We start from the raw sequence: 26,110 nt of genomic DNA, 5'->3' as shown, positions 1-26,110 counted from the left end.
CTGATCTTTATGGTAAATGCTCCGGACTGCAGAGCGAGCAGAGAGAGAGAGCGATGAAGTGAAGTGCTAAATGCCCACTCATGCCAGTGGTTTGGTGTGTAGTTCCAAAACCGGAGTTAACTGGTAATTCAGTCAATGCATGTGTGGTTGTAAACAGATATCAGGAACGGAAGATAAAATATACTTATTGGATATATATATTTAATGTAAAACTAAACAAAGATAACCACACGGAGCGCTGAATGAAAGACGCCTCTTAGTCAGGTCAAACTTTCCGAAACACCGGCGGAGGAGAAACTCTGAGCTGATACGGGTTACCAAGAAAACACTGAAAGTGAAAGCGTTCTGTCAGTCAGAGTTTAGCCTCCATTTTGAGTGGACAGAGCAGAAGGACAAACACGTCTGAGAGTGAGTTTAATTCAACATTATTATGACTTTAGTAATACTTTAAAACTGATCAGATACAGTGCAGGATCAGCTCTGTGAATGTGGAATACTTCCTCTTTTCTCAGCTTTGGAAGGAGGAAGTAAAATACATTTTGTGTACACACACACACACACACACACACACACACACACACACACACACACACATAGATATGTACACAGTCAAACACACACTTACACACACACACACACACACGTACATGCTAACTCTCTCTCACACACACACACACACACACATACACACTCACTCTTACATACACACACACACACATATATGTACTCACTCAAACACACACTTACACTCACACTCTCACTCTCACACACACACCAAGCTATCTGATATGTTTTGGGACTTTGTCCTCGGCTTATCTTTAATCCTAACTATTGAGTTTCTCCCGTATTGTACTGCGGTCTGAGCTCAAAGTCAGTGTTACTGGTTTTCTCTCACGTTAAATGAAGTCCAGAGAATGACTCAGTTTTAAATTTACAGTACAGTAATAGGAAATATTTTCTCCACCTCTTCAAGCAGTCACAACAAAATAATGCAACCTAGTCAAATGTTGTGACTGAATGAGGTCTGTTTTATGAGAAGGTTTTAACCCTACAGGCATGAAGGACTTTGTTTTATACCACGGTTGGTGATGAACTTTTTCACCTACGTACCCCTGTGACTGGTGGATTCAAAGATCTATCAGTCTTACACTTTTTAGGCAGTAGGGAGGATCATCCCTTCACCAACCCTGGGAAAAAATTGCTGCATACTGCTGAATGATGTCAAACAATAAATGGTGTGAATCAGAGGGGATTTGGAAGTGAGGATACCCTATGCAGACCTATGCATGGAAATTCACTTGCCAAACGGAAAATCTACCCGCATTTGGTGCTTGGCGGGTACCAGTCTTACATTTCTTACCTGCCACTTTATTTTAACTGGCAGCACAATGTAATGACGTGTGACATAATAATCAAGGCTTATAGTATTCAAGAAATAGGCTATCAACTATTAAATAAAATACTGACATGCTGTTTGTCTCACTCACAAAAAAGTTTGTTTTAGTTTATTATTTTTGGGCTATGTCCTCAAAGGCTGATGAAGCTGAAATGAAACCTCGACTGAGAGGTAAGATAATGGTTGTAATATTGTTTTAAAAGAATATGAGCTTATATGAGGAGAGCCATCACAGTCATAAAGGTTTCTGCTGGAAACTGAGTTTCATTTAGAAAGATATTTTTAAGTCACTGTGTGTTTTCTTCTCAGGACGTTGTAGCTTCTAACTGAATCTGTCAGGTTCCTTTCCTCTGCGTTTGTATGTCAAACATCTGAGTTACAGTAATTTGCTTCTGTTGAAAAATATCCCATTTTCTAATGTAGCTGCTTCACAATAAAAGCGATGCTATTTAAACCAGGAACTTTTAGTGTGAAGAGCTTGTCGGAAATAGAATGCGTGTTATATCGTGTTCACAACCTTTGTTTCAGAGCGCTTCTCACCAGCGCTCCTTGTTGCTAGATTACAAAAGTTAACTTCTGCTTCGCTCTGTAATGTCCGTAAGGTGTGTTTTAGCTCCATGTGTCTGATATTTTCTTTAAATCAAATAAATATCACCAAGAAAACATGAGGACGATGTAAAGGAGTCATGTCCTGATGTCAGCAGCAGCTCTACACCTGCAAACTGTTCCCTCCAAAAGACGAGTCAGACCAGCGTCTCCTCCGCCATCGCTTTGTTATTGACAAATCTGATATCAGAAGTCCCGCCCCTTCTTGAGTTTGATTGGTCGGTGAGGGAGCAGGGACATTGATCAGCGTTGTGCTGTTCTCAAAGTTGAACGTCTTTCAACTGATAGCGTTTGAGTGCAGTGACTAAAAACAGCTGACACCGAGGGCGTTTTAGCGCCCAGGAAGCTGAACTACATTAGTTTTGTATTTCAGCTGGATGTCAGCGTGGTACTGTAATCTCTGTTCACTTTAAATCAAGCTTGCTGTACGGGTTGTGCCTGTTAGTATTTATTTTCACACAATCATTCACTTTAATCATTTTGTGGATATATCATTTTAAATCTTAGGGTCATTGGTTTAGGTCTGTGTGGATGTAACAGTTTGTGTAAGACTCTCATAGCAGCAGATCTATGTTTGGAGAGGAGCCGAGTGTATGTTGTGAGCTTAAATTACTTAAATGTAGATATCTGACAGTTTCAAGTGAAGGTAATGTCACCTTTCTAGCCTTTTAGAAGTGTACCCAAATGGTAAAAGAATTTGTAGGCTGTACCAGCTAACAGAATATAACAGGAACGATAACATGAAAAGTTTGTCAGCCATTTGTGTTCTGTTGCTGTTGTCTGACCTCGGCCCAATAAATTCTAAGATAACCCACTGTCTGTTTCGCCGTTTCATCATTGGACATTTACAGCAGAAACACCCCCACCTAACGGTGCAATGGCGTCATGATGTTCTTACATGCTTTTATGTTTTTATATCTTTTTCTCTATATGGGTAATGTGCAATATATGTTGTGTTTTATACATGGGTCTCTACTTTTCTGTTGACATGTCGATGTGTTTTTCTATTGTTTTTATGGATTCTACTGTGAGGCCGCTGAATGTGTGCAGCACTTTGAGGCCAAGACAAATGTTGGAAGTTATAGTATTTACAGCTGCTCCTTTGACCCCAAATCAACGCCACAGCGCTCTTCTTTTTATCATCTTGGACTTGAGACAGCGAGGCGTCAGTTTAAACACACTTGAAGCTGGTTGACCCGCTGTTAAAGAGATGCTAGTCTGTGCTCTGTTAATCATGTTACACCAAGCAAAGCCATTCCAGAATATAGAGCACCATTGTGACCCTCGCTCTGCCACTGTGGTCGGTAGGTTGAGCAAATTCACCCGCCACTGCAAAAGACACCTGAATGTGGCGAGTGCTGATTTCAAACCCTGTTTTATACAGTTCTAGTTGTACAAATGTCCTAAAGGTCATGGTTGCTGTTAAATACTAACATGTTAGTTTAATGTTTAAAGTTTAAGACTCAATGTCTTGTTATTTGCATTATTCAGGGCAGATCAGACGGACAAATCATGTTAGGATCAAAACAAACTGCACTGAGGTGCTGCATCAGGTACTTAGGCAGACAGGAAGGAAGAGAAAATCAAATTAAGGATCACATCAGGTAATGAGATGTGGAGACTTGACCATTTCCGTCTTTTACATTTTTCCTGCTTGTATCTCACCTGTTTGTTATTTTGTCCTCAGGTTGATTTACCAACATGAACGTCTTTTATTGTCCTCTGATCAATCTGGAGATCAGAAGATGAGTGATCGAGGGGGCAAAGAGGAGGACAGAGCAGAGTCTCCTCTGTCCAGCTGTCTCTCTATGAAGAGTGACCTGTCTAAAGATGCTCCTCCAGACTTCAGTAATGAACCAGGACCCTCAGAACAGAAGACGAGTTATCGAGGAGACGAAGTTGAGGACAGAGCAGAGTCTCCTCTGTCCAGCTGTCTCTCTATGAAGAGTGACCTGTCTAAAGATGCTCCTCCAGACTTCAGTAGTGAACCAGGACCCTCAGAACAGAAGACGAGTTATCGAGGAGACGAAGTTGAGGACAGAGCAGAGTCTCCTCTGTCCAGCTGTCTCTCTATGAAGAGTGACCTGTCTAAAGATGCTCCTCCAGACTTCAGTAATGAACCAGGACCCTCAGATCAGAAGACGAGTTATCGAGGAGACGAAGTTGAGGACAGAGCAGAGTCTCCTCTGTCCAGCTGTCTCTCTATGAAGAGTGACCTGTCTAAAGATGCTCCTCCAGACTTCAGTAATGAACCAGGACCCTCAGATCAGAAGACGAGTTATCGAGGAGACGAAGTTGAGGACAGAGCAGAGTCTCCTCTGTCCAGCTGTCTCTCTATGAAGAGTGACCTGTCTAAAGATGCTCCTCCAGACTTCAGTAATGAACCAGGACCCTCAGATCCACAGTAAGAGAACTTTTTTTAATCACCAAACTGTCGAGCAAGAGTCCTGAACACCATAATGTGTTGATTTTCTTTTTTAATCATCAACCTGCACACAGTGATCATACAGAGCAAGTCACTGAACTCATAACAACATACTAAAGATTATATATATGTATTATGTTTATAGATAAGATAATATGATTTCAGTATTGACTCTTTGGTTGTGTATCTAGTCGTCTTCTCTGTGATTCTGCAGGAAGTAGTCTTTTAAACTGATCCTGAAGTTTGACTATGACTACACAATGAGATCTTTTTTTTTTACTGAAGTACCATAAAATCCGGTGTAAGATGCACTTTTAAGGTCCCATATTATGCTTTTTCTGGTTTTATATGCCCTTTAGTGTGTTTTCCAAGTGTCCTGTGCATGTTTAGGCACATCTATGTATGTCTATGCAAAAATTCAAAGTCCGCGGAAACGCGGCTTCTCCTACGTCCTCCTGTTAGCTGTAGCATTAGCTGCATGTAACTCTCGGTTCTAGCCCCCCTCGATAAAAATGTGTCAGTCCGACGCCATTGTCAGTGTGAGATCACTGATCTAAGCCCATTGGCTCGTTGTGGCAAGCCCTGCAGCTCATGTTGAAATTTCCGAGAAGCGTGCTGAGCAACTGACCAATAACGACAGGGCGGATCGGCAGACCAATCAGAGCAGACTTGGCCCACGTGGGGTCTAACAGTGTGGGCTCAGCAGAGCGTAGCTGACGGACTCAGAGCGGAGAGGGAGCAAGGAGGAGCAGTACATGAAAACAGACACTTTTTTCGGACTTTATCTATTGTGAACGTACAAAAGTAGGTACATAGATTAAATATACAAACCCCAAAAAGGGCATAATATGGGCTCTTAAATACCAGATTTTTTCATCTAAAAAGTTGGCTGGGTCTTATACAAAGGTGCAACTAATATACCAGTATAAAATGTTGACACTTGAGCCATCATTACCGCGGGTGCAGAAGCCACCATCACTGCGTGCGACCGGACGCGATTAAAAAACCATCCCCAGTCATTGGTCCTGATTTACAAAAGGTTTGCATGTCTTAAAACGTGTGCAAACTTGTTACCACCCGCAAAAAAAGTGCTATCTGATCTAATAACGGCACGGTTTGAGAGTTGAATCTTTCATATGAGCAAAACAACATGCATTGTCCATTTAGTACGTTTGCCTTAATGAATATTCAATATGGGGCGTTTCTGCCCTAACGTGCAAAATACTGGGAGGAGAAAATGCAAACAAGTTAAGTTAGTACACGCATTATGATTTACTAAACCTGACAAAAAACTGCGGTGATTGTGACGGTGTCTGTATTTAACACCTTTAAAAAGAACGTGCTAACCCAGGAGACCAGTGTTACACACAACAGGCTGCTGTTATTGAAGTTAGGAGGAGACATAGGCACAATAAAAGATTGATTTTCCCCACACATGTTAATATGTTTAGAATGACAGCAGGAAACACCATGATTAAACTATATTGTTGCCTATTTATAGCCAAAGAAAACTGAACATCCACAGCCTCTGCATTGTATAGAATTTCAACATTGACATTGATTTCTTCCTATTTCCCTCTTGTCGCCAACATTATATTTTAAACTGGGGATTTCCTTTTTCTCGGGCTGCGCGTCTCTCCCCCTGCTCGCCCCCTCCGGTGCGCTCCTCTCCGTAATGCGCTCGTCTCCTTCCTCTACAGCCCCTTTATGCTACTCTGTAGGATACTTGGATTGGGGGACCTCACCACTGTTTGTACCCCCGTCTTCGACACCTCTTTCCAGAGCATTTATGTCCGACCAGACAAAGCGCTGGCCAGCTGTCCGGTGCGCAACAATGTGCAGAGTGTAGCGCCTGAGCGTCACAGAGGAGACAGCTCGCACCTCCTGCGCAATGTATGACACTTCATTCTTAAGATGAAGGGAAGAAAAGAGAGGCCCTGATTAATGCCAAGGTTTTCTAATAAGATAAATTTTCTTTTTGTAATATTCAGTTTTATCTGCTATAACTCGAAAATACTGTACGTTCATTTGCCTCTCTCACTAATACCTATTTTGCACTTGCAGTCATCCTGCTTTCTGTCCAAACTCTCCGTGATGTAAACCAGTAGAACACGCAAAAACCTAACTTAAATAGTACCGCCTCCACAAGGTTTGCACCTGGTGTCATTCACGCAAATTTTCATAGTAGATCACCCGAAAATCGTACACTCACCAAACTTGCAATTTTTGTGAACACGCAATTTAGTACTCTTTACTTGGGACCTTAGTAAATCACGCCCTAAGTGTATTAAAAGCTGATTGCACTCTGTTCTGGGAAAGACAGCGACACAGACCAGCCTGGCTGCGCTACTTTTTCAAAACTTTTCCCTCAAGAGGTCATAATAATTAATTTACAGAAAACTGTAGGATATTGTTCCATAAATAAACCTTGTTGAACGCTCTTTTGATTGAAAGAGTCCTTTATTAAAGTTAAAGAGAAACAAGCGGAGTCAGGCAGAGAGCTCACAAGCTAGGGGTCTCTGCTTCACAACTTTCCCTGCAGGCTGAGAGGTCAACTACCGTACTGTAGCTGGTAGGAGAGCAAACTCCACAAAGAGAAAACAGACTAAAAGGGTGACAGAGCTGAACAGTAACTGCAGGTTTTGGACTTTGAACCTATGGCTGTTAAAGATTGTAATGTTCCCCATATTTGTAATAATCCAGTGAATGACCAGGTCACATACCTGGGAGTAGTTATCACCAAGGAGCAAAATATAAGGTGCACCTTAAATTTTAATCCCATCGTTGATAAAACTCTTGTTTACAAAGAGATTTATCTCTGAGACAAAGGACCTTGCTCTCAAAAGCTGAGGGCATGTACAGACTCGCTAATCCGGCTCTATCTTTGGATGTTAACTAAAATGTAACCAAAAGATTTGATTATTTGTTGTTTAACTGTGGAAAAACAAAATACATTATGGTTAAAAAGAATGTGACAATAAACACGAGTCAATGTGGGGGCTTGAACTTTTTAGACTTCACAGCTCTTAACATTTAAAGTGAACAGGCTGAGACATTTTTAAATAACCCAACATCTCTATGGAATATGAGTCCTAATCATGTTTTTTCTAAAGTTGGTGGCCTGGAATTTTATAACTGTGCAACTATAATATCAGTAAAATCCCAATCAAACTATCCAACTTCCATAAGCAGATACTCTTGACTTGGTCTCTCATCTTGAAACATAACTTCTCTCCACACAGATATTACATCTGGAACAATAAGGACATTCTCTACAAAAATGAATCCCTGTTTTTCGAAAACTGGTTTAAAATAACATCACACTTGTTGGTCAGTTATTGGACTCAGATGGTAGACTCTATGGTTACACAGACATACGTCTGCACTTGCTCACTGCGAAGGACATGGCACACCTTTTTAAAACACTGTTTTTTGTGGCTTTATTTGATTTAGTCCACCACTGGTTTCTAAATGTCAGTCTCAGTTTTCACGACTTTATGATTTCCCTTATCTCCACAGAATAACAAAGGGGTCTGTTTCTGTGGAGGAGCAGCTGTCCAGCTGTGCTTTGTGTCAGGACGTCCTGAGTGATCCAGTTTCTACCAGCTGTGGACACTGGTTCTGTAGACAGTGCCTCACCTCATACTGGGACCAGTCTACTTCATCAGGAGAGACCTCCTGTCCCCAGTGTGGAGAACGATCTAAAATAAGACGAGGACTGCAGATATCCAGTCAGTCCAGCACTGTAATAAGTAAGACTGAAGTCATGTGTCTAAAAACAAGACAAATCAGTTAGTATTTTCATTGATATGTAGTTAAATGAAACATTTACATTTTATCTGATACTTGCTGTCAGTTTATATTCAGTATATTGTATTTCTCTTGTAGCAGCACACATTTATTACAGGGATGCTTTTGTGTCATGCAGTGTGCTTAATGTATAATAATGAAAATGATGTATTCTCTCAGTCTCAGGATATGTTTCTTCTCTTTCAGTAGATAGAGGTCTGCAGGAGGTTACAGATGAACATAAGATCATTCTGAGGAGGAGATGTGAACATGTGACTGAAGGAAGTGATGAAACAGGAAGTAGAACCCTTCTCAACAGGATCTACACTGAGCTCTACATCACAGAGGGACAGAGTGAAGAAGTGAACACCCAACATGAGGTGAGACAGCTTGAGACAGCTTCCAAGGTGAAGGCCCTCCATGAGACTCCAATCAAGTGCCAGGACATCTTCAAAGCCTTACCCAACCAACAGAAACACAAGACAGAAGCTCAACCTGACCAACAGAAACCCATCAGAGTGGTTCTGACAAACGGCGTCGCTGGTGTTGGAAAAACCTTCTCAGTGCAGAAGTTCACTCTGGACTGGGCAGAGGGCTTAGAGAACCAAGACGTCTGTCTGGTGATCCTGCTTTCATTCAGGGAGCTGAACTTGATCAGAGATAAGGAGTACAGTCTTCTTAAGCTGCTCCGTGTTTTCCATCCAACATTACAGAAGGTCACAGCAGAGACGCTCGCTGTCTGTAAACTGTTGTTCATCTTTGACGGTCTGGATGAAAGCAGACCGTCGTTGGACTTCAAAAACAGTGAGGTTGTGTCTGATATCACAAAGAAATCACCGTTAAACACACTGTTGACAAACCTCATCAAGGGGAATCTGCTTCCCTCAGCTCTTATCTGGATAACTTCTCGACCTGCAGCAGCCAATCAGATCCCTCCTGCATGTGTTGACAGGGTAACTGAAGTACGAGGCTTCACTGACGCCCAGAAGGAGGAGTACTTCAGGAGGAGGTTCAGTGATGATGAAGATCTGTCCAGCAGAATCATCTCACACATCAAGACATCCAGGAGCCTCCACATCATGTGTCTGATCCCGGTCTTTTGCTGGATAACTGCCACAGTTCTGGAGCATATGATGAGCACAGAGCAGAGAGGAGAGCTGCCCAAGACCCTGACTGACATGTACTCACATTTCCTGCTGGTTCAGACAAAGAGGAAGAAGCACAAGTATGATGAGGGACGTGAGACAAGTCTACATGAGCTGATGGAGGCTGATGGGGAAGTTCTTCTGAAGCTGGGGAGGCTGGCGTTTGAACATCTGGAGGATGGAAACATCATGTTCTACAAAGAAGACCTGGAACATTGTGGTCTTGATGTCACAGAGGCCTTGGTTTACTCAGGAGTTTGTACAGAGATCTTCAAAAGAGAGTGTGTGATCCTCCAGAAAACGGTCTACTGCTTTGTTCATCTGAGCATTCAGGAGTTCCTGGCTGCAGTCTACATGTTCCATTGTTTGACAAACAGGAAAAGAGAGGCTTTCCTTAAAGACAACAACATAATTTTTCAAACTCCTGAAAGCGATGAGTTATCCCTGGATGTCTTCCTGAGGACTGCCATGGACAAATCCTTGAAAAGTAAAAATGGTCACCTGGACCTGTTTGTTCGCTTCCTTCATGGCCTCTCTCTGGAGACCAACCAGAGACTCTTAGGAGGCCTGCTGGGTCGGAGAGACAACAGTCCAGAAATGATCCAGAGAGTCATCAAAAACCTGAAGGATATGAACAGTAGAGGTATCTCTCCTGACAGAAGCATCAACATCTTCCACTGTCTGATGGAGATCAACGACCTCTCAGTACATCAGGAGATCCAAGAGTTCCTGAAGTCAGAGAACAGATCAGAGGAGAAACTCTCTGAGATCCATTGCTCTGCTCTGGCTTACATGCTGCAGATGTCAGAGGAGGTTCTGGATGAGCTGAACCTGAAGAAGTACAACACATCAGACCAGGGACGACTGAGACTGATTCCAGCTGTGAGGAACTGCAGGAAGGCAAAGTAAGTCCAGATATGATTAAATATGAGTAAAAATAAGCAGTTTAGTTCTTCAAATATATACTATAAAATATCTAGGTTTTTGAAAACAGTGTTTATCTGAAATATTAACAAACTCTTCAGTCACTTGTATTTTGTTACAAGTTTACTTGAGCTGCTTTAAATGCTGAGTGAAATATGTCTTTATTTAGATTTTTAGTTTACCAACTTCAAGGTCATTTGTTTCATAATAATACCTACATTTGCTATTTTTCTTTTATCATCCTATTAGTGTCAGTAATAACAATAGTGATTATTGTTACAATAAATATTATTATCATTACAACTAGGGCTGTCGCAGTGACTGCAAATATGAATAACCGCGGTAAAAACAAGATCTCAGTGGTGATCGCACGTTGAGTCACTTCACCCCACATAATGTTCAGATGGACTCACAGGAAACTGCACTGGTACCTAAACCCAATGTAACTTCGCCCCTTTGTTAACATTTTGGCTTTCAGTCAAATGAAAAAAGAGAACCAGCTGATTTAGATGATGCAATTTGTCAAGTCTAGACAGAAAGTGTGAAATGAGGAAACATCTAATTTTAGCTCTCACCTAAACACACAACATTTTCTGTCATTAATAGCCTATTACTTGAATACTATAAGCCTTGATTTGATATTATGTATGATGTAATGACGTATATGCAGGGTCTGAAATTAACAACTGCCAAACGCGTAGATTTTCTTTTTGGCAAGTAAATTTCAGAGGGCTATCCGCCACAGGGCGCACACACACACACACACACACACACACACACACACACACACACACACACACACACACACACACATGGACTACAGCCACGGGGTGCACATTTTTACTTTTAGTGCAACAGAACACAGTGCATCCTTGATCCATATGTACGGCCGCGTGTTGGGAACAAACGTGATCCAGTCACTTTTTCTGTTCACTGTCACCGTATCTGCAGCTAACTTAACAATAGTGACGTCATCTCACAGCCTGCTGTAGTCTGTGAACATCTCAACACAGACTCTGTTAAACTGCGCTGCGTTATACACACTGATGATATAGTTCACATTAAATGCACGCTCCACTTTTCAATTACATCACGGGGACCAGGAGCAGTCAGAGACACACAGACACACGTTTACAAGTGATGGAAATGTTTGTTAACAAAAGTGAGTTCAGATCAGCTGAACCTCTGATTTGAAAAACACAATTTGTCAAAATATTAAGACATTCCTTTAAATAACAGATTATGTACCATTAATGTCATGACAGGTTTATTAACTGTCGACTGTCAGAGACTCACTGTGAAGTCGTGACCTCAGCTCTGAAGTCCAACCCCTCCCATCTGAGAGAGCTGGACCTGACCTCCAACAAGCTGCAGGATTCAGGAGTGAAGCTGCTCTGTGCTGGACTGAAGAGTCCAAACTGTAGATTGGAGACTCTGAGGTAAGACAACAGGTTTAATTTCTCTGTTCAGATTCATATGATGTGAAACTAAACTGACAATCAGCGACAGAAACAAACATTCACGCCACAGAGCTGTGTGCGTGCATGCCATCAGCGGAGAGTGTCCAACACTACACCAACGGATAGACCAGCACACAGATACAAAAAATAAAATAAAAACCATAAGTTATATACAAATAATATACTGTACACAGTAGCAGCAATAGACATGTCTAAATAAAATATACCGGTACATATTTATACTAAAATAGCAGCAGCAATAAAAAAAGGTAGCGGCAGTTGTGTTTCACCTTTATTAGGAATGTAGGCATTCACTAAAGCGCACTTCACATTTTGTAAGAACCTGATATGATGATATACCGTATCTGCCATCTTTATCAGCTATTTCTTGAGATAACCTAAAAGCGTAAGCTTTTCTATGTAAATACTGACACCTCCAGAGGCCACATTACCTGGTGATGAAAAGACTTGGCCGACCCATCTCTGTCTTAATTTAACAGATATATATTTTATTATGAAGTACACGCGTGCACACACACACACACACACAGACACACACACACACACACAGACACACACACACACACACACACACACACACACACACACACAGGTGTGTAAAGCTCAGTAGAGTATTGGTTGTGTAATCTTGACTGAGGTCAGTAACATGTTGGTGTCTTTATTGACATGAACAGTTGTATGTATGTTTGGATGATGTCTGTAGAAAGCTGACATTTGAATGATCCACAATAACAGAATGACAAAGTCTCTCTACTTATTTTAGGGACACACTCACTTATTGGACCTAGTTATGTTGTTATGTTATCATCTGATTGATCATTCTTTTTATTCACATCTTTTATTCTTTTTTTTTGGAATTCAAATTTTTTTATTGAACTTTTTAAAGGCATGATACATGACATTAATACATTTAGGTTTCAAGGATATAGCAACCCTTAGCTTACACAAAACATGAGGGCAGACTTCAGTACACAGATACAGTGAACATAAATTACAGCAGCAGGCCAGAGAGGGAAAAGAAATAGAAATAAAAAAGATAAATACATCAAAATTATTACAAATAATGCTCGTCACAGCAGAGACAATTAAAATCAGGAATACATCTGAATGGTGATCCTATCAGAGATGAGATTGAAAATTATTTGGACACGTCATCCACCCTTATGTAGTCCCAGAACCTGTCCCAGGGAGACCCCTTCTCCAACCTTCTGTTACTGAGTCTGTTCAGCATACATTCATAAGATGCTGTCTCAGTCATGGCACTAACCCATTCTTTCACATGTGGGGCCTGTGATGTTTTCCAGTGTCTTAAAATAACTCGACAGGCTGTTATTGATCACACAGAATTCACCCTTGGATATGTTAGGTATCTGAGATCGGTCTCCCAATAAACACAACACTGGATTAAAAGGAATTTCTGACTTAAACCAACTGCTTAATATATGAATGACCTGAGTCCAGAGAGGTCTGACCAAACTACACTCCCACAAACAATGCAGGAAAGTTCCTGTTTCAGTTTGACATTTCCAACACAAGTTATCACTCAACAGTTTCATTCTATGAAGTCTGGATGGTGTATGATAAAATCTATGTATAACCTTATACTGTGTGAGCTTACCCCGAGCCTCTCTCACATATTTACCACATTTTACCACAATTTTATTCCATTTATCACATTCAATCTGATCTTCAAGGTCCTCCTGCCAAATCATTTTCACATAACACAGAAAAATTACACAGAGAAGAGTTAACGATCTTATAAAATTGTGAGGCATTGCGTTTTTCTGGTTGAAGTTTCATATATTTTATAACATCATTGTCTGTAACATCGTAATGACTTGACATAATGCAACTCCTTATCTGTAAATACTTCCAGAAATGGCCTTTACCCACCAGGTTAAATCTCTCCATAAGATTATTATAAGACAGAAACACACCATCTTTAAATAAGTCCTCAATAGTGCTTAAACCTCCTGAATGCCACTGTTTCCAATACACAGTTTTTTTTTCCAATGCTAATATCAGAATTATACCAAAGTGATGAATATTTCTGTCTAGTATGTGTTAGTTTAAACATTTTGTGCATTCTGATCCACACATCTCTTGAATGCAGAAGAACAGCGTTTCTGATGTTAAACACTTTTTGAGAAAACATCTCCAAAGGTTTGAATGGTGAACAAAGCTTATTTTCAATATCCATTCAAGCTGTTTTAACTTCTGTCGCACTCCAATATTTTGCTATTTTGGCCGCACCGAAAGATAAATGGTACAATCTTGGGTCGGGGAGGCCCAGCCCTCCCTTCTCCTTATGCGCACATAACTTTCTCAGTTTAATTCTTGGCCTTTTCCCACTCCATAGAAAAGTCTTTACAGTATCATCATACTGCTTAAAAATCGTAGATGGTATTTTGACGGGCAACATCATACTAATGTAATTAAACTGTGGTGAAATTACCATTTTTATTATGTTAACTTTTCCCAACAATGTGAGTTTGATCTTCTCCCACTTATCAAGGTTTGTCTTAATTTTTTTAAGTAATGGGTCAAAATTCAACCTTACTATGTCTCCTGTGTCCTGAGCAAGCTTAATGCCAAGATATTTCAATCCCGTTCGAACCCAATTGAAGTTAAACTTCTCTACCATAAATGGGAGACATGAATTGGAAAGGGGCATTGCCTCCGACTTAGTCCAGTTAACAGTGTAACCTGAAAACTTAGAAAAGGATTGGATAGTGTCCATCAGATTTGGTAGGGATGCCAGAGGGTCGGACACAACAGCTAAGATATCATCTGCATAAAGTAGGAGTTTATGCTCTGTGTCCCCTCCCTTAACCCCTTTTATACCAGGGTGTGCCCTAATAGATACTGCAAGTACCTCTAAAAAGATGATGAACAGTAAAGGCTCAGAGGACACCCTTGGCGTCACCCCGTTTGTCATTACTGCCGCTTTAGGTTCTTTATACACTATTTTGACCCAAATGATAAAATTGGAGTTAAAGCCGAAATGAGACAAGGTAGAGAACAAGAATTGCCATTCCACCTCATCAAAGGCTTTCTCTGCATCGAGAGAAATAGCTGCGATTGGAGTATTTTCAAATTGACTCAGCCACATTAAGTGTAATAATAGTCTAACATTGTCAGTTGAGGTCATATTCTTCATAAAACCCACTTGGTTGAGGTGGATGATGTTCGGCAACACCCATTGCAAACGTGTGACCAAAATTGTTGTCAAAATTTTACAATCAAGATTTAGCAAGCTAATAGGTCTAAAATTAGCAGGGTCTGTTGCATCGCTACCTGATTTAGGAATCAAATAGATCACAGCTTCATTGAAGGTTGAGGCTAATTGTCCCTTATCGAACATCTCCTGATATACTCTTTGTAATATTGGGGGAAAAATATCTATGAAAGCTTTATAATATTCTACTGGGAGTCCGTCATAACCAGGTGACTTCCCATTTTTAATTGAGGAGATTGCCTTCCTTATTTCATCCTCTGATATAGGTGACTCAAGTACATCGGCTTCCTCAGGTTGTAGCTTCGGCACATCTATTTTATTGAGAAACTGTTCTATATCTCCTCGTGCAGTGTTGGAAGTTACAGACGATGTGTACAATCTTTCGTAGTATTGTTGAAATACTCTATTTATATCTTTATTCGAGAAAAATTGTTTATCACCCTGATTTATAACTGGTATTGTATTAGCAACTGTTTTTTCCTTCACCTGTCTAGCCAGCAGTTTACCAGTTTTTTCTCCACCTTCATAAAAACTTGTTCTTAATCTATAAAGAGCATATTCTGCTTTTTTGTGTAATTGAAATTTGAGCTTGCAGAGCTCTTGAAATTGCTCATCAGAGAAATGTTTAGACAATTTTAGCTCTTTATTCTTTATATCCTTTTCCAAGATCTTAATTCTGCTCAGATTCTCTTTTTTCTTTTTAGCAGCATGTGCAATAAATTTACCCCTTATGTATGCTTTTGAAGCTTCCCACACTGTTGCCATTTCCTCTGTACTACCAATGTTGATTTCAAATAAATTTTTAAGTCTTTCTCCAAAGCTTCCTTAAAGATTGGGTCTAACATTAATGAGGTATTCAACCTCCACCTGCCTCTTTTCTCAGTATTTAACTTTGCCTTGACAAGTAATTCAACCGGTGCGTGGTCCGAGATAGTTATTGCATTTATAACACAGATAGCTACATTATCTGTTAAAGAAGAGCTTATTAGAAAAAAGTCTATCCTGGAGTATGTTTTGTGACAGTGTGAGAAAAAGGTATAGTCACACATAGTTGGATTAGTTAACCTAACCATATGTCTGTTAGTCCTACATCACTACTCAACATATGCAGAGCTTCCCTCTCCTTAGTCAGGAGAGGAGCTCTGCATGAACTCCTATCCAAAAAAGGATCCACAACTTCATTAAAGTCACCGGCCAGAACAATTTGGCCATCAGTGTCTCCCAATATCTTATTAACCTGATGATAAAAATTGGGATCCCCCTTGTTGGGTGCGTAAATATTACACAAGACCACCTTCATTCCCTCTAGTATGGCCTCAACACACACAATCCTTCCTTCTGTATCTTTACCTTGCTTTGTAAGGACAAAGCTGACATTCTTATGAATTAAAATCAGTACACCATTACGTTTACTCGAAAATGAGCTATGGAAAATATGGCCAACCCATCTTGTTTTAAATTTCTCAGCCTCAATCCCCTGCATGTGAGTTTCCTGGATAAAAACTGTAGCGTAATTAAATTATTAAGATGTTATATCTTTATTTAACCTCGTATTTAAGAAGGGGCACCACTTCCTGTTAAAGGAAGAAAATAACTTTAATGGTATAAGTTAATTAATTAATCAGTCCGTTTCATATCTTGAAAGAAGTAAGTTCTGGAAATGTTAAACAAGAAAACACACAGACAAAGTCCTGAATTTTATGTGTAAAATGTAATATAAAAGGGGTAAACAATAAGGTATAGATGAAACAGATCAGGATAATGCAATTATAATGTATGGTGACATTATATATTTAGTATATTTAGGATAATGCAATTATAATGTATGGTGACATTATATATTTAGTAATGAGATAAGACGCGGTATTGTTTGAATGACTTGATCAGAAAATGGTCAAAAAGAAAAAGTTGATAAAGGAATTTTGGGATTCTATTTGGATTTAAAGGAGGGCTCTGAATAGACACGACTCAAGACTTAATCTTCCAACACCCCTTGCCACCAGCAGTCTTACTGTGAGATGTGTTCAATTGAACTCCGCCAGCTGGTCCCGCGTTTCAGTCTCTGGCAAGTGGTTCTTTTCAGGCCCAGAGAGGTCCACGGGCCAGATTAGATGCCTTGACACCTTGGTCGGAGTGTGCAGCCGGGATGGAGATTGTACGTCGCAAGTTAGGATCGAAGAGGATCCAACAGGAAAAAATATTAAAGAGTCTTTTGATACGTTGATTTCCAATTCAGATTAACCGGATGGCCATCTTGATGAATCCAAACTAAGGAATTGCCGTTCAAAATTGAAGAGCAAAGACTTTGGAGAAGAAAGTTAAAAAACCTTGCTTGAGCCAGAAAGAATTGATGTTTCCAAAATTGTGCGTGAAAAAGAAAGTTCGGTAGAGAATCGTCTCTACGGCACAAACTTAAAAGAAGTGATTCGGACCGAAGTCCGAAGAGAAGCGAGCAAGAGCTGAAGCTCTAAACTTCACAAACCAAAAACAGAACTAAAAACTAAAGATCTGAGCTCAGTGTGAACTCTTATCACCTGGATGGGAGGAGGGGGGTCTGCAGGCAAAGAGGGGGGCCGCCCACGGGTGACTCCCATTCTGAACGGAGGACAATTGTTTAAACTAAACTGAGTTTACTCAATAAGATTAAGAATAAGAATCTAAACATATATACGTCACCATACATTCATTTTGATATTATTTCTATCAGATCCACGTTGATGTAGGTTCACATCATATATTTAGACAAACATTTCTATCAGATTCATGTTGAGATGAAAATCACACCATCTGGGAACATCATCAGTTAATCCCAGCCTGTAGGTGAACAAAAACATGTTATACAGTCAGCATTCTTAATAAGACATATTAATAAAGTAGATATAATAACACCTGCTATAGCTAATAACAAAGAGTATGCTTTATAACACGTCTAAATGTATAATAATGAAGGTTATGTATTCATGGATATTCTAACACTAGATGGCAATAGCGCTCCACGTCAAATTCATATTAAACATAATATAACTCTTATTCCTATTCTGAAGATCAGATTTTGAGTTTAAAAAGATGATTATAAAACATTCAATGTGACAATTACAAATATCTAGATGAAGAAAGACATAAATGTTCATTTGATGCCGAATTGAACGCTGTGGTTTAATTCAGTTCTTCAGCAGTCCTTCAACAGATGGTCAATTTTACGACTTTGCAGAGACTGGTTTCGGTCACAGTTCATGTCTTTGGGGTCAATTCATAGATAGCAGAGTGTTCTGTTTTCGCTCGGTTGTTTATTCAAGGTGTTGTAAAAGTTCATAATATCCTGTCTGAGAGGGAGACTTAAATCAATGATCAGTTCCTTTGTTCCTTGGTAAAAGTAATGTTAATCCACAGTCCAGAGTCCTGCAGGAAGAGAGGTTGTAAAACATGGCTGCTGATAACGGCTACAAAACAATATCTGCCTGACTATTTTTCAAATAAGATAATATCTTCCTTCTTTTAACAGGACTTCCACATCCGTGTATGTTCCACGAAATAAATTTAACTAGCCTGCTGGACATTTGTAAACTCTATAGTAGAGATATAAAAAAGAGGGGGAAATAACAAGAGAGAACAAAGTCGTCCAGATCAGTGTCTGCCAATGTCCATGTAAAGACAACATTTTAGAGTCCATAAGATGATCAAAAAATGTTACCATGTACCTTCCTGTTTTTGAACACACATAACAGAACAAACAGACAAACTTACCAAGCCAACAGAAACAAAACAAAAAGTGTCCGACTGACTCTCAGCAGCCAGAATCCGAGTGTTGAAAGCTCCTGACGAATGGAAAAAAAGTATTTTGATATTTAGATGTCGCCATCACCTCTCGAGCATATAATATTTAAGTACTGACACTAAAATAGTTGAAACAAGCACTTTTTTTTTTCTTCCAATAATGATCGTTTTTCACATTAGAAACTATAAATCAACCTGTGCAGGGCAAGAGCCCCTCTACGTTGCGGCCATCTTGGTTGCTGCACCCACATGACTCCACATATTTTATTCTTTATTCAGATTGTGGAGCTGCAGTTTGTCAGAAATCAGCTGTTCTTCTCTGGCCTCAGCTCTGAAGTCCAACCCCTCCCATCTGAGACATCTGTACCTGAATAACAACAAGCTGCAGGATTCAGGAGTGAAGCTGCTGAGTGATTTTCTGCAGAGTCCAAACTGTAGACTGGAGACTCTGAGGTCAGTTCTCTTCTTCTCTGTTTGTGTTTTACATCTCGTGTGTTTGATTATCAGCTGAAACATTTTCATGTTCACGTGTTTCTGACGTCCATGAAGTTTTAGATTGAATGCTGTTCATGTTTATTTTCTTGTTTGACTCTGCATCATAAAAAAAATGATTTTTACTTAAATAGTTTAAATGGAGTTCTTTAAGTTAAAGTTTCTGATTTATATTAAATGTTCAAAACTGAAGACACAAGATTATCTGAACTACCGTATTGACCCGAATATAAGACAAGTTTTTTTTCTCATAAATATATCTGAAAAAGAGGGGTCGTACTATTTTCGGGGACTAGGCATTTAAACAGCAATATATTTCCAAAACATCAGGTGGCGCCAAATCCTCATAACCTGACTGTGCCCCCCCATGACTGGAGGAGCTGTCAATCGAAAGTCACAACAGTGACAGTTCACCTGAATGATGGAGAGACTCAGTGACCCTCTGGAACAAAGCGGCTCAAAAGTGGGGCAAGTGAACAAACAGATGAGAAGTTTTGATGCTAATTTTAAGATGATGGTGATACAACTGGCAGAGTCGTCCAACAACTGCCAAGCGGTGAAAAAATATGGTGTCTCAGAATGTAACGTACGGAAATGGTGAGCCCAAAAAGACCGTCTTAAATCTACGAACAGTCAGAAAAGCTTTCTGTGGTCCCAAAACCGGCCGCTTCCATGAGAGTGATCGGAGGGTGTGTGAGTATGTGATTGAAAATCGAGAGGAGGGACTGCCAATTACTCGGGCCATCATTCACATAAAAGCCTTGCAAATTGCCAGAGAGCTTAAAATTCCCACCACTGAGTTTAAAGCCAGCATTGGCTGGTACCGGCGAATGATGCGGCGAAATGGACTGTGTTTGAGGCGCAAGACAAGTCTGGCCCAGCGTTTGCCCTCACACTTCAGAGAGAAGCTGTTCTCTTTTCAGCGCTATATGATTAACTTGCGGAGAAAGCATTCATACCCCCTGGATCAGATGGGCAATGCTGACCCAACGCCTGTGTTTTTGACATGCCAAAATATGTCACGCAGTAAAACCATAAAATTACACAGACAAAGTACTGAAAGTTTATATGAAAGTTTAATAAAGAAAAATGATGAACATAAGAGGTTAAAGGAAATGCATAGGTAATATCAATATAATTACAACAGTAATATAACTTTTATAATAATATTGAGTTGTTTTAAGTTGCCATGGTGAGATCCTTATGTCAATTTTGGGAGTTTAAAACTATATTGGTGGAGGGATTTAATGAAGTGGGATTTTGAGAAATAAAAATAAAAAGGGAACTTAATAAATTTGATGAAAGTTGACTCTGAGGCTTTGATTCGGATACCACAAGCTTGACTCAACACCCCAATCTCATAATCAGAACGCTTCCTTACTGAGACGTAGTGTTCAATTGAACTCCGCCGAATGGTGCCAAGGCTCCCCGTCGAGTTATTTCGGATCAGGAATGCCGCTGGCCCACGATAACCGCCGTAGCAGGTCTGGTCGGAGTCGACAATGAGATGGGTTTGAAGAAAAACTCAGCGGTCCAAGCAGTTGTCCGTGGGTCCGTCTCTCAGCGGCTCAAAGAGTCTTAATTAACGTTCGTCAGGATTGGACGTTCGTTGATCCTCACTTGACTTGAATGGTCACTCGTAGTCAAGTGTGAGGATTAGAAAAATTACTGTTCTGGAAGACGAATGATCAATACTTCAAAAAGGGAGAAAAAGAGCGACGCGGGTCTTAGGCTGTAGGAAAAAGCCTTAAAATGCATGCATGAAGAATCAGGGTTTGTTTAAGTTGGATTTGAGTTCTGCAGGTCCTGCGAATCCGGACTTAAATTCGAAGAGTTTCGCGTCTGCAAAACTTGAAGAAACAAGGTGGTTCAAAACAAGAATTTAACAAGAGACGTCTAAGAGGGTGAAGAAAACTTCAGAAGATTTTACAAGAGAATTTTACAAGAGAGCTTTTAGAAGAAGAATTTAGAAGAGAGCGAACTCCTGAGAGACGAGCTGCTTTATTCTGGAGATTACTTTTACGAGGGGGCGGGGCCTAATATCTAACCTGCCTCCGATGTTTAATTTATAAATTTAATTCACTCCAAGTTCTTTACTTATTAAGAGCATAAATACGAACTTTGATCACATGAACATCACCATGTCAATATTCGTATGTAGAATTATCTCCGACATTTAAACATTTCAAACAAATATGCAATGAAATAGACATTACGTCCAACCTGAGGACAGTTAGACGATTTCCGTCTGTATGGGAATGAAATCAGCATTATACCATTCAACATTCAAAAACACATTAATATAGTATGAAGAGTATACTAGGACAAAATCACATATTAACTATCGTAATTCCTCCGTCCTGAAACATCCGTCTTGCCACTAGGGGGCAGTAGTGCGCCACGTAAGGTCATGGAGAGTTCACCAGGTAATGTAATGTAGTCCTTCACTATCTAAGTTCGTGACAGATGATCGTAGCAGAATCTAACTTGCATGAGAGTGTTAGTCTTGATGTCATGGATACATATATCCGATTCAGGGATTGAACCAAAATTATTTTATATCAGAAATGGATTATGTTGGTTAAGACAGTTTGTTCAACGGGTCTAACGCTGTTAAGTCAGTTGAGATAGTCCAGATCACATCAAAGGCCTCCCCTGCCGTGTTGATTAACTCGGCAGACGACTGTCTTCCTGGGATTGTTTATTCTGAAAGTTTTTACACGTATCCAAGTGGTCTGGTTCACCAACGTAAATTAAAAGATTATTCCAAAAAGGTTTGTTTTTACGACGTCCTGTGCTTCACATTCCGATGCAAAGTCTCTTTGAAACAGTTAATCGAATGAATGGCTTTTGTTATCAGTAAACAGGAACAGTGGGGGTTTTCATTCGTGTCCTGTGAGTTTTGGTTGACTTCAGGTCAATACGTTACATTTTTTATTTATTTATTATTTAATTACCGGTAAATAAACTACCGGCATTTCAATGTGTTTTATTATTATCAAATAAAATGAATTTCATTATTTAAACAAGATTTGGTCCTCAGAAAGTATTTTTCCAAAACATGAGTCTTGAAAATGGGGGGTCGTCTTATATTCAGGGTCGTCCTATATTCGGGTCAATAAGGTAATATATATTTTATTATGAAGTGCACACACGCACACACACACACACACACACACACAGAGACACACACACACACACATACACACACTCACAGGTGTGTAAAGCTCAGTAGAGTATTGGTTGTGTAATCTTGACTGAGGTCAGTAACATGTTGGTGTCTTTATTGACATGAACAGCTGTATGAATGTTTGGATGATGTCTGTAGAAAGCTGACATTTGAATGATCCACAATAACAGAATGACAAAGTCTCTCTACTTATTTTAGGGACACACTCACTTATTGGACCTAGTTATGTTGTTATGTTATCATCTGATTGATCATTCTTTTTATTCACATCTTTTATTCTTTATTCAGTTTGATGAACTGTGGTTTGTCAGAGATCAGCTGTTCTTCTCTGGCCTCAGCTCTGAAGTCCAACCCCTCCCATCTGAGACATCTGTACCTGAATAACAACAAGCTGCAGGATTCAGGAGTGAAGGTGCTGTGTGAGGGACTGCAGAGTCCAAACTGTAGACTGGAGACTTTGAGGTCAGTTCACCAATCATCTTTAACTATTGTTGAACTTCTTTGATGTGTTTTGAGAATTTGTTCTGCTGATGGAAATAAACTTCTTCTACTATTTATTTAAATCTTTCTTTGGTTCCTAATCACAACTAAAAACTGATCATCGTTTGGATTCTCCAGAACACAAACACTCTAATGTCTAAGAAGACATTTCTTGGAGTCTTACCTTTCCCTAAACTTATCTACTGACCCTGATGTGCTTTGTCCTCAGCTGTACAATCATCACCAATGAACATGTTTGTAGTCTGAAACACGTCCCTGAAAGTCAGAACATTCAGACCCACAGTTAATGTCTGTAGAAGTTTATAATGATCCACTGTGACTCAGAGACTTTATTAATTTGAAGGGCGAGCTTATTGATGAGTACTTTGTAATGTTGACCACACATTGAAAACCTGAACACATCTGAGTGGATTATAAACTTTTTATTCACATCTTTTATTCTTTATTCAGATTCTGTGACTGCAGTTTGTCAGAGATCAGCTGTTCTTCTCTGGCCTCAGCTCTGAAGAACAACCCCTCCCATCTGATAGAGCTGTACCTGAATAACAACAAGCTGCAGGATTCAGGAGTGAAGCTGCTGAGTGATTTTCTGCAGAGTCCAAACTGTAGACTGGAGACTCTGAGGTCAGTTCTCTTTTTCTCAGTTTGTGTTTTACATCTCATGTGTTTGATTATCAGCTGAAACAAGTTAATGTTTCAGATTTTTATTAAATGTTCAAAACTGAAGACACAAGATTATCTGAACTGATATATATTTTATTATGAAGTACACACTCACACACACACACACACTTATGGGGGGTGAAACCATTCTAAATTCATGCGCACCAGTCCCTCAAATGTGTACCTGCCAGCCTAACTTGCACTACAACTTACTAATTAAAGTAGTTAGGTGTAGTGGCAGGTGTGGTGTGAGTGAAGCTACAGTGATCAGGCACGCTTCATTACCGAGTCTACGTGACACTGAACACTTGTAAAAAAAATTCACACGCTTAGGCGAGTGTGGCAGTACAGTAGCTACAGTACAGAGTGACATTACCACATAAAGTTTGAGTGTCTGTAAAAAAGGATGAATTATATGGATATGGATTATGGATAGAGTGTTTCAAAGAAAACACAGAGTAGGCCTATTGTTATTTAAACATGTCTATGCGCTAAGTATGTGAACAAAAATATTCCACTGTACCGGTATGATGATGAATATGGCCGAGGTTATAAATGCAGGATGTGGCACAGTGGAATCAGAGTGCCAATGGAAAAATTAACGAAAAGTGTAGAGCCAGATAAAAGTTTCTGCAGCTGCAGTCATTATCATAGTCTGTGTGGTGTACAAGTGCTGTAAAACAAGAAAAGAGCGCTTACTTCGGGGACTTAACCAACTATTATAAAAGATTTACTCTGATAATCTTTGCTGTGTTAAATACATTAATTTTGGGGTTTGGTTCATTCATGATGATTTAAATTATAGGTTGATCTTCCAAAAGTATCCTATTGCGGCTATTTGTCCAAAAACAACTTAAGTGAAAATTATAAACAAACCACATAAACTCAACAAACAGCCATTGATGCACCGTTCCAGTAAGGCCTTACGCATGCAATAAGTTCAATGTCCAGTCGGGATCTCTTGTTTCTTCATTTAATTAAGACATACAAACATTTTCAACTGCATTCATTGACCTGTCTCATTGACATGTGGTAAAAAACCTGTGTCCCTTCCTAGTGCATCACCCAACAGTGACACACCTGGTACATTTAAAGGGTTCCTAATTGTTAGGAGCTAGCACCGTCTCCACATAAACTGTACATACAACAAAACTAGCCCTAACCTGAAGTGTGACAGAGAGATCAAGAGATGACAGGTACGGAAAGGACTGATTCTCACATAGGGAAAACATAAGATTAGGTCAGTTCACCTATATGCGGGTCTGCCGGGGCACCGGCGGCCAGGTCGCACCAGACAGCATTTAAAGTGACGAGCCCAAGCTTCGTCTATGAGTTCAGTTTTGTTTGTTGTAGTTGGATCACATAAGATACGGCTGGTTTCTAAAACAAGTTCATGGGAGTGGGTCAGCTGTCAAGTCCGACAGCTTCCAAGTCGGCGTCCATACTGTCTTGGCGTCCACCTGTCTTATTACGTCATTTAAAGCGACAGAGCACCGCTCTGAGCGCACCTCAGGAATGGTGCGTTCAATACTATCGGACAATCCAGTAAACACAGCTTAAACCAATTCTCTATTCTCCCCAGGAATGGTGCGTTCAAAGTCAAAGTCAACTTTATTGTCAATTTCAAAATATGCCAGACATACAGTGGAATCTAAATTTTGTTTGTCTCCGTCCCGCGGTGCAATACAACCAAAATAACGTAAAATAAGATAAGGTAAAATAGATAAAATAAAAATAGAGATAAAAATAGAATAAATAATATTTACAGTAATAAATTCTAAATTGTGCAAATGGTAAATAAAATTAGATTAAATTTAAAGAAAAAGTAAACTTGTGCAATATGTGCAATGTGCAGTAAACTGATTGTACTTTTGAGATGTTAGCTTCAGAGTTATTAGTCTAGAGTTCTGTAAACTTGTGCAATGTGCAGTAAACTGTAATGTGCATTAGTCCAGAGTTCTTGGTGGCAAACGGGAGGGGGTTTCAATGTCCAGTGTTCGTGGGGGCAGAGGGGAGGGAAGGAAGAGAGGGGAGAGAGTTAAGCTTCCTGACAGCTTGGTGGAAGAAGCTGTTTCCCAGTCTGGTGGAGCCGGCCCGCAGGCTGCGGTACCGTCTCCCCGATGGCAGGAGGCTGAAGAGGCTGTGTGAGGGGTGGGTGGGGTCACGCACAATGCTGCTTGCTTTGCGGGTGAGGCGGGTACCGTAGAGGTCCAGAAGAGAGGGGAGTGGGACACCGATAATCCGTTCAGCAGCCTTCACTGTGCGCTGCAGGGTCTTGCGGTTGGCAGCAGTGCAGCTCCCAAACCACACAGTGATGCAGCTGGTGAGGATGCTCTCGATGGTGCCTCTGTAGAAGGAGCACATGATGGATGGGGGGGCTCGTGCTCTCTTCAGCTTGCGGAGGAAGTAGAGGCGCTGCTGGGACTTCTTGGCCAGTGATGTGGTGTTGGTTGTCCAGGAGAGATCCTCACTGATGTGAACCCATG

The 26,110-nt window shown here is 40.2% G+C and overlaps 1 protein-coding gene across 13 annotated transcripts in view; it reads left to right on the top strand.

Annotated features, from left to right (window-relative positions):
* Positions 1 to 282: 282 nt before the first annotated feature.
* LOC132973253 (NACHT, LRR and PYD domains-containing protein 12-like) overlaps positions 283 to 26,110 on the top strand; it is a 34,499-nt gene continuing 8,671 nt past the window's right edge. For 3 of the 13 annotated variants that reach the window (XM_061036611.1, XM_061036603.1, XM_061036615.1), the window contains exons 1-8: positions 1,766 to 1,777; positions 3,690 to 4,406; positions 7,947 to 8,179; positions 8,424 to 10,266; positions 11,551 to 11,724; positions 19,058 to 19,231; positions 22,749 to 22,922; positions 23,412 to 23,585. In XM_061036611.1, the coding sequence (XP_060892594.1) occupies positions 3,748 to 4,406; positions 7,947 to 8,179; positions 8,424 to 10,266; positions 11,551 to 11,724; positions 19,058 to 19,231; positions 22,749 to 22,922; positions 23,412 to 23,585 (3,431 nt within the window). In that variant the 5' untranslated portion in view covers positions 1,766 to 1,777; positions 3,690 to 3,747. Of the gene's footprint in view, positions 409 to 1,765; positions 1,778 to 3,689; positions 4,407 to 7,946; positions 8,180 to 8,423; positions 10,267 to 11,550; positions 11,725 to 19,057; positions 19,232 to 22,748; positions 22,923 to 23,411; positions 23,586 to 26,110 lie in introns of those variants that run through there. The other 10 variants (XM_061036613.1, XM_061036608.1, XM_061036614.1 and 7 more) reach the window with 8 other exon arrangements.

Source organism: Labrus mixtus, chromosome 4 (genome assembly GCF_963584025.1).
Source record: "Labrus mixtus chromosome 4, fLabMix1.1, whole genome shotgun sequence".
NCBI classification, from domain to species: domain Eukaryota; kingdom Metazoa; phylum Chordata; class Actinopteri; order Labriformes; family Labridae; genus Labrus; species Labrus mixtus.
This window is presented reverse-complemented; position numbering and strand designations above follow the sequence as displayed.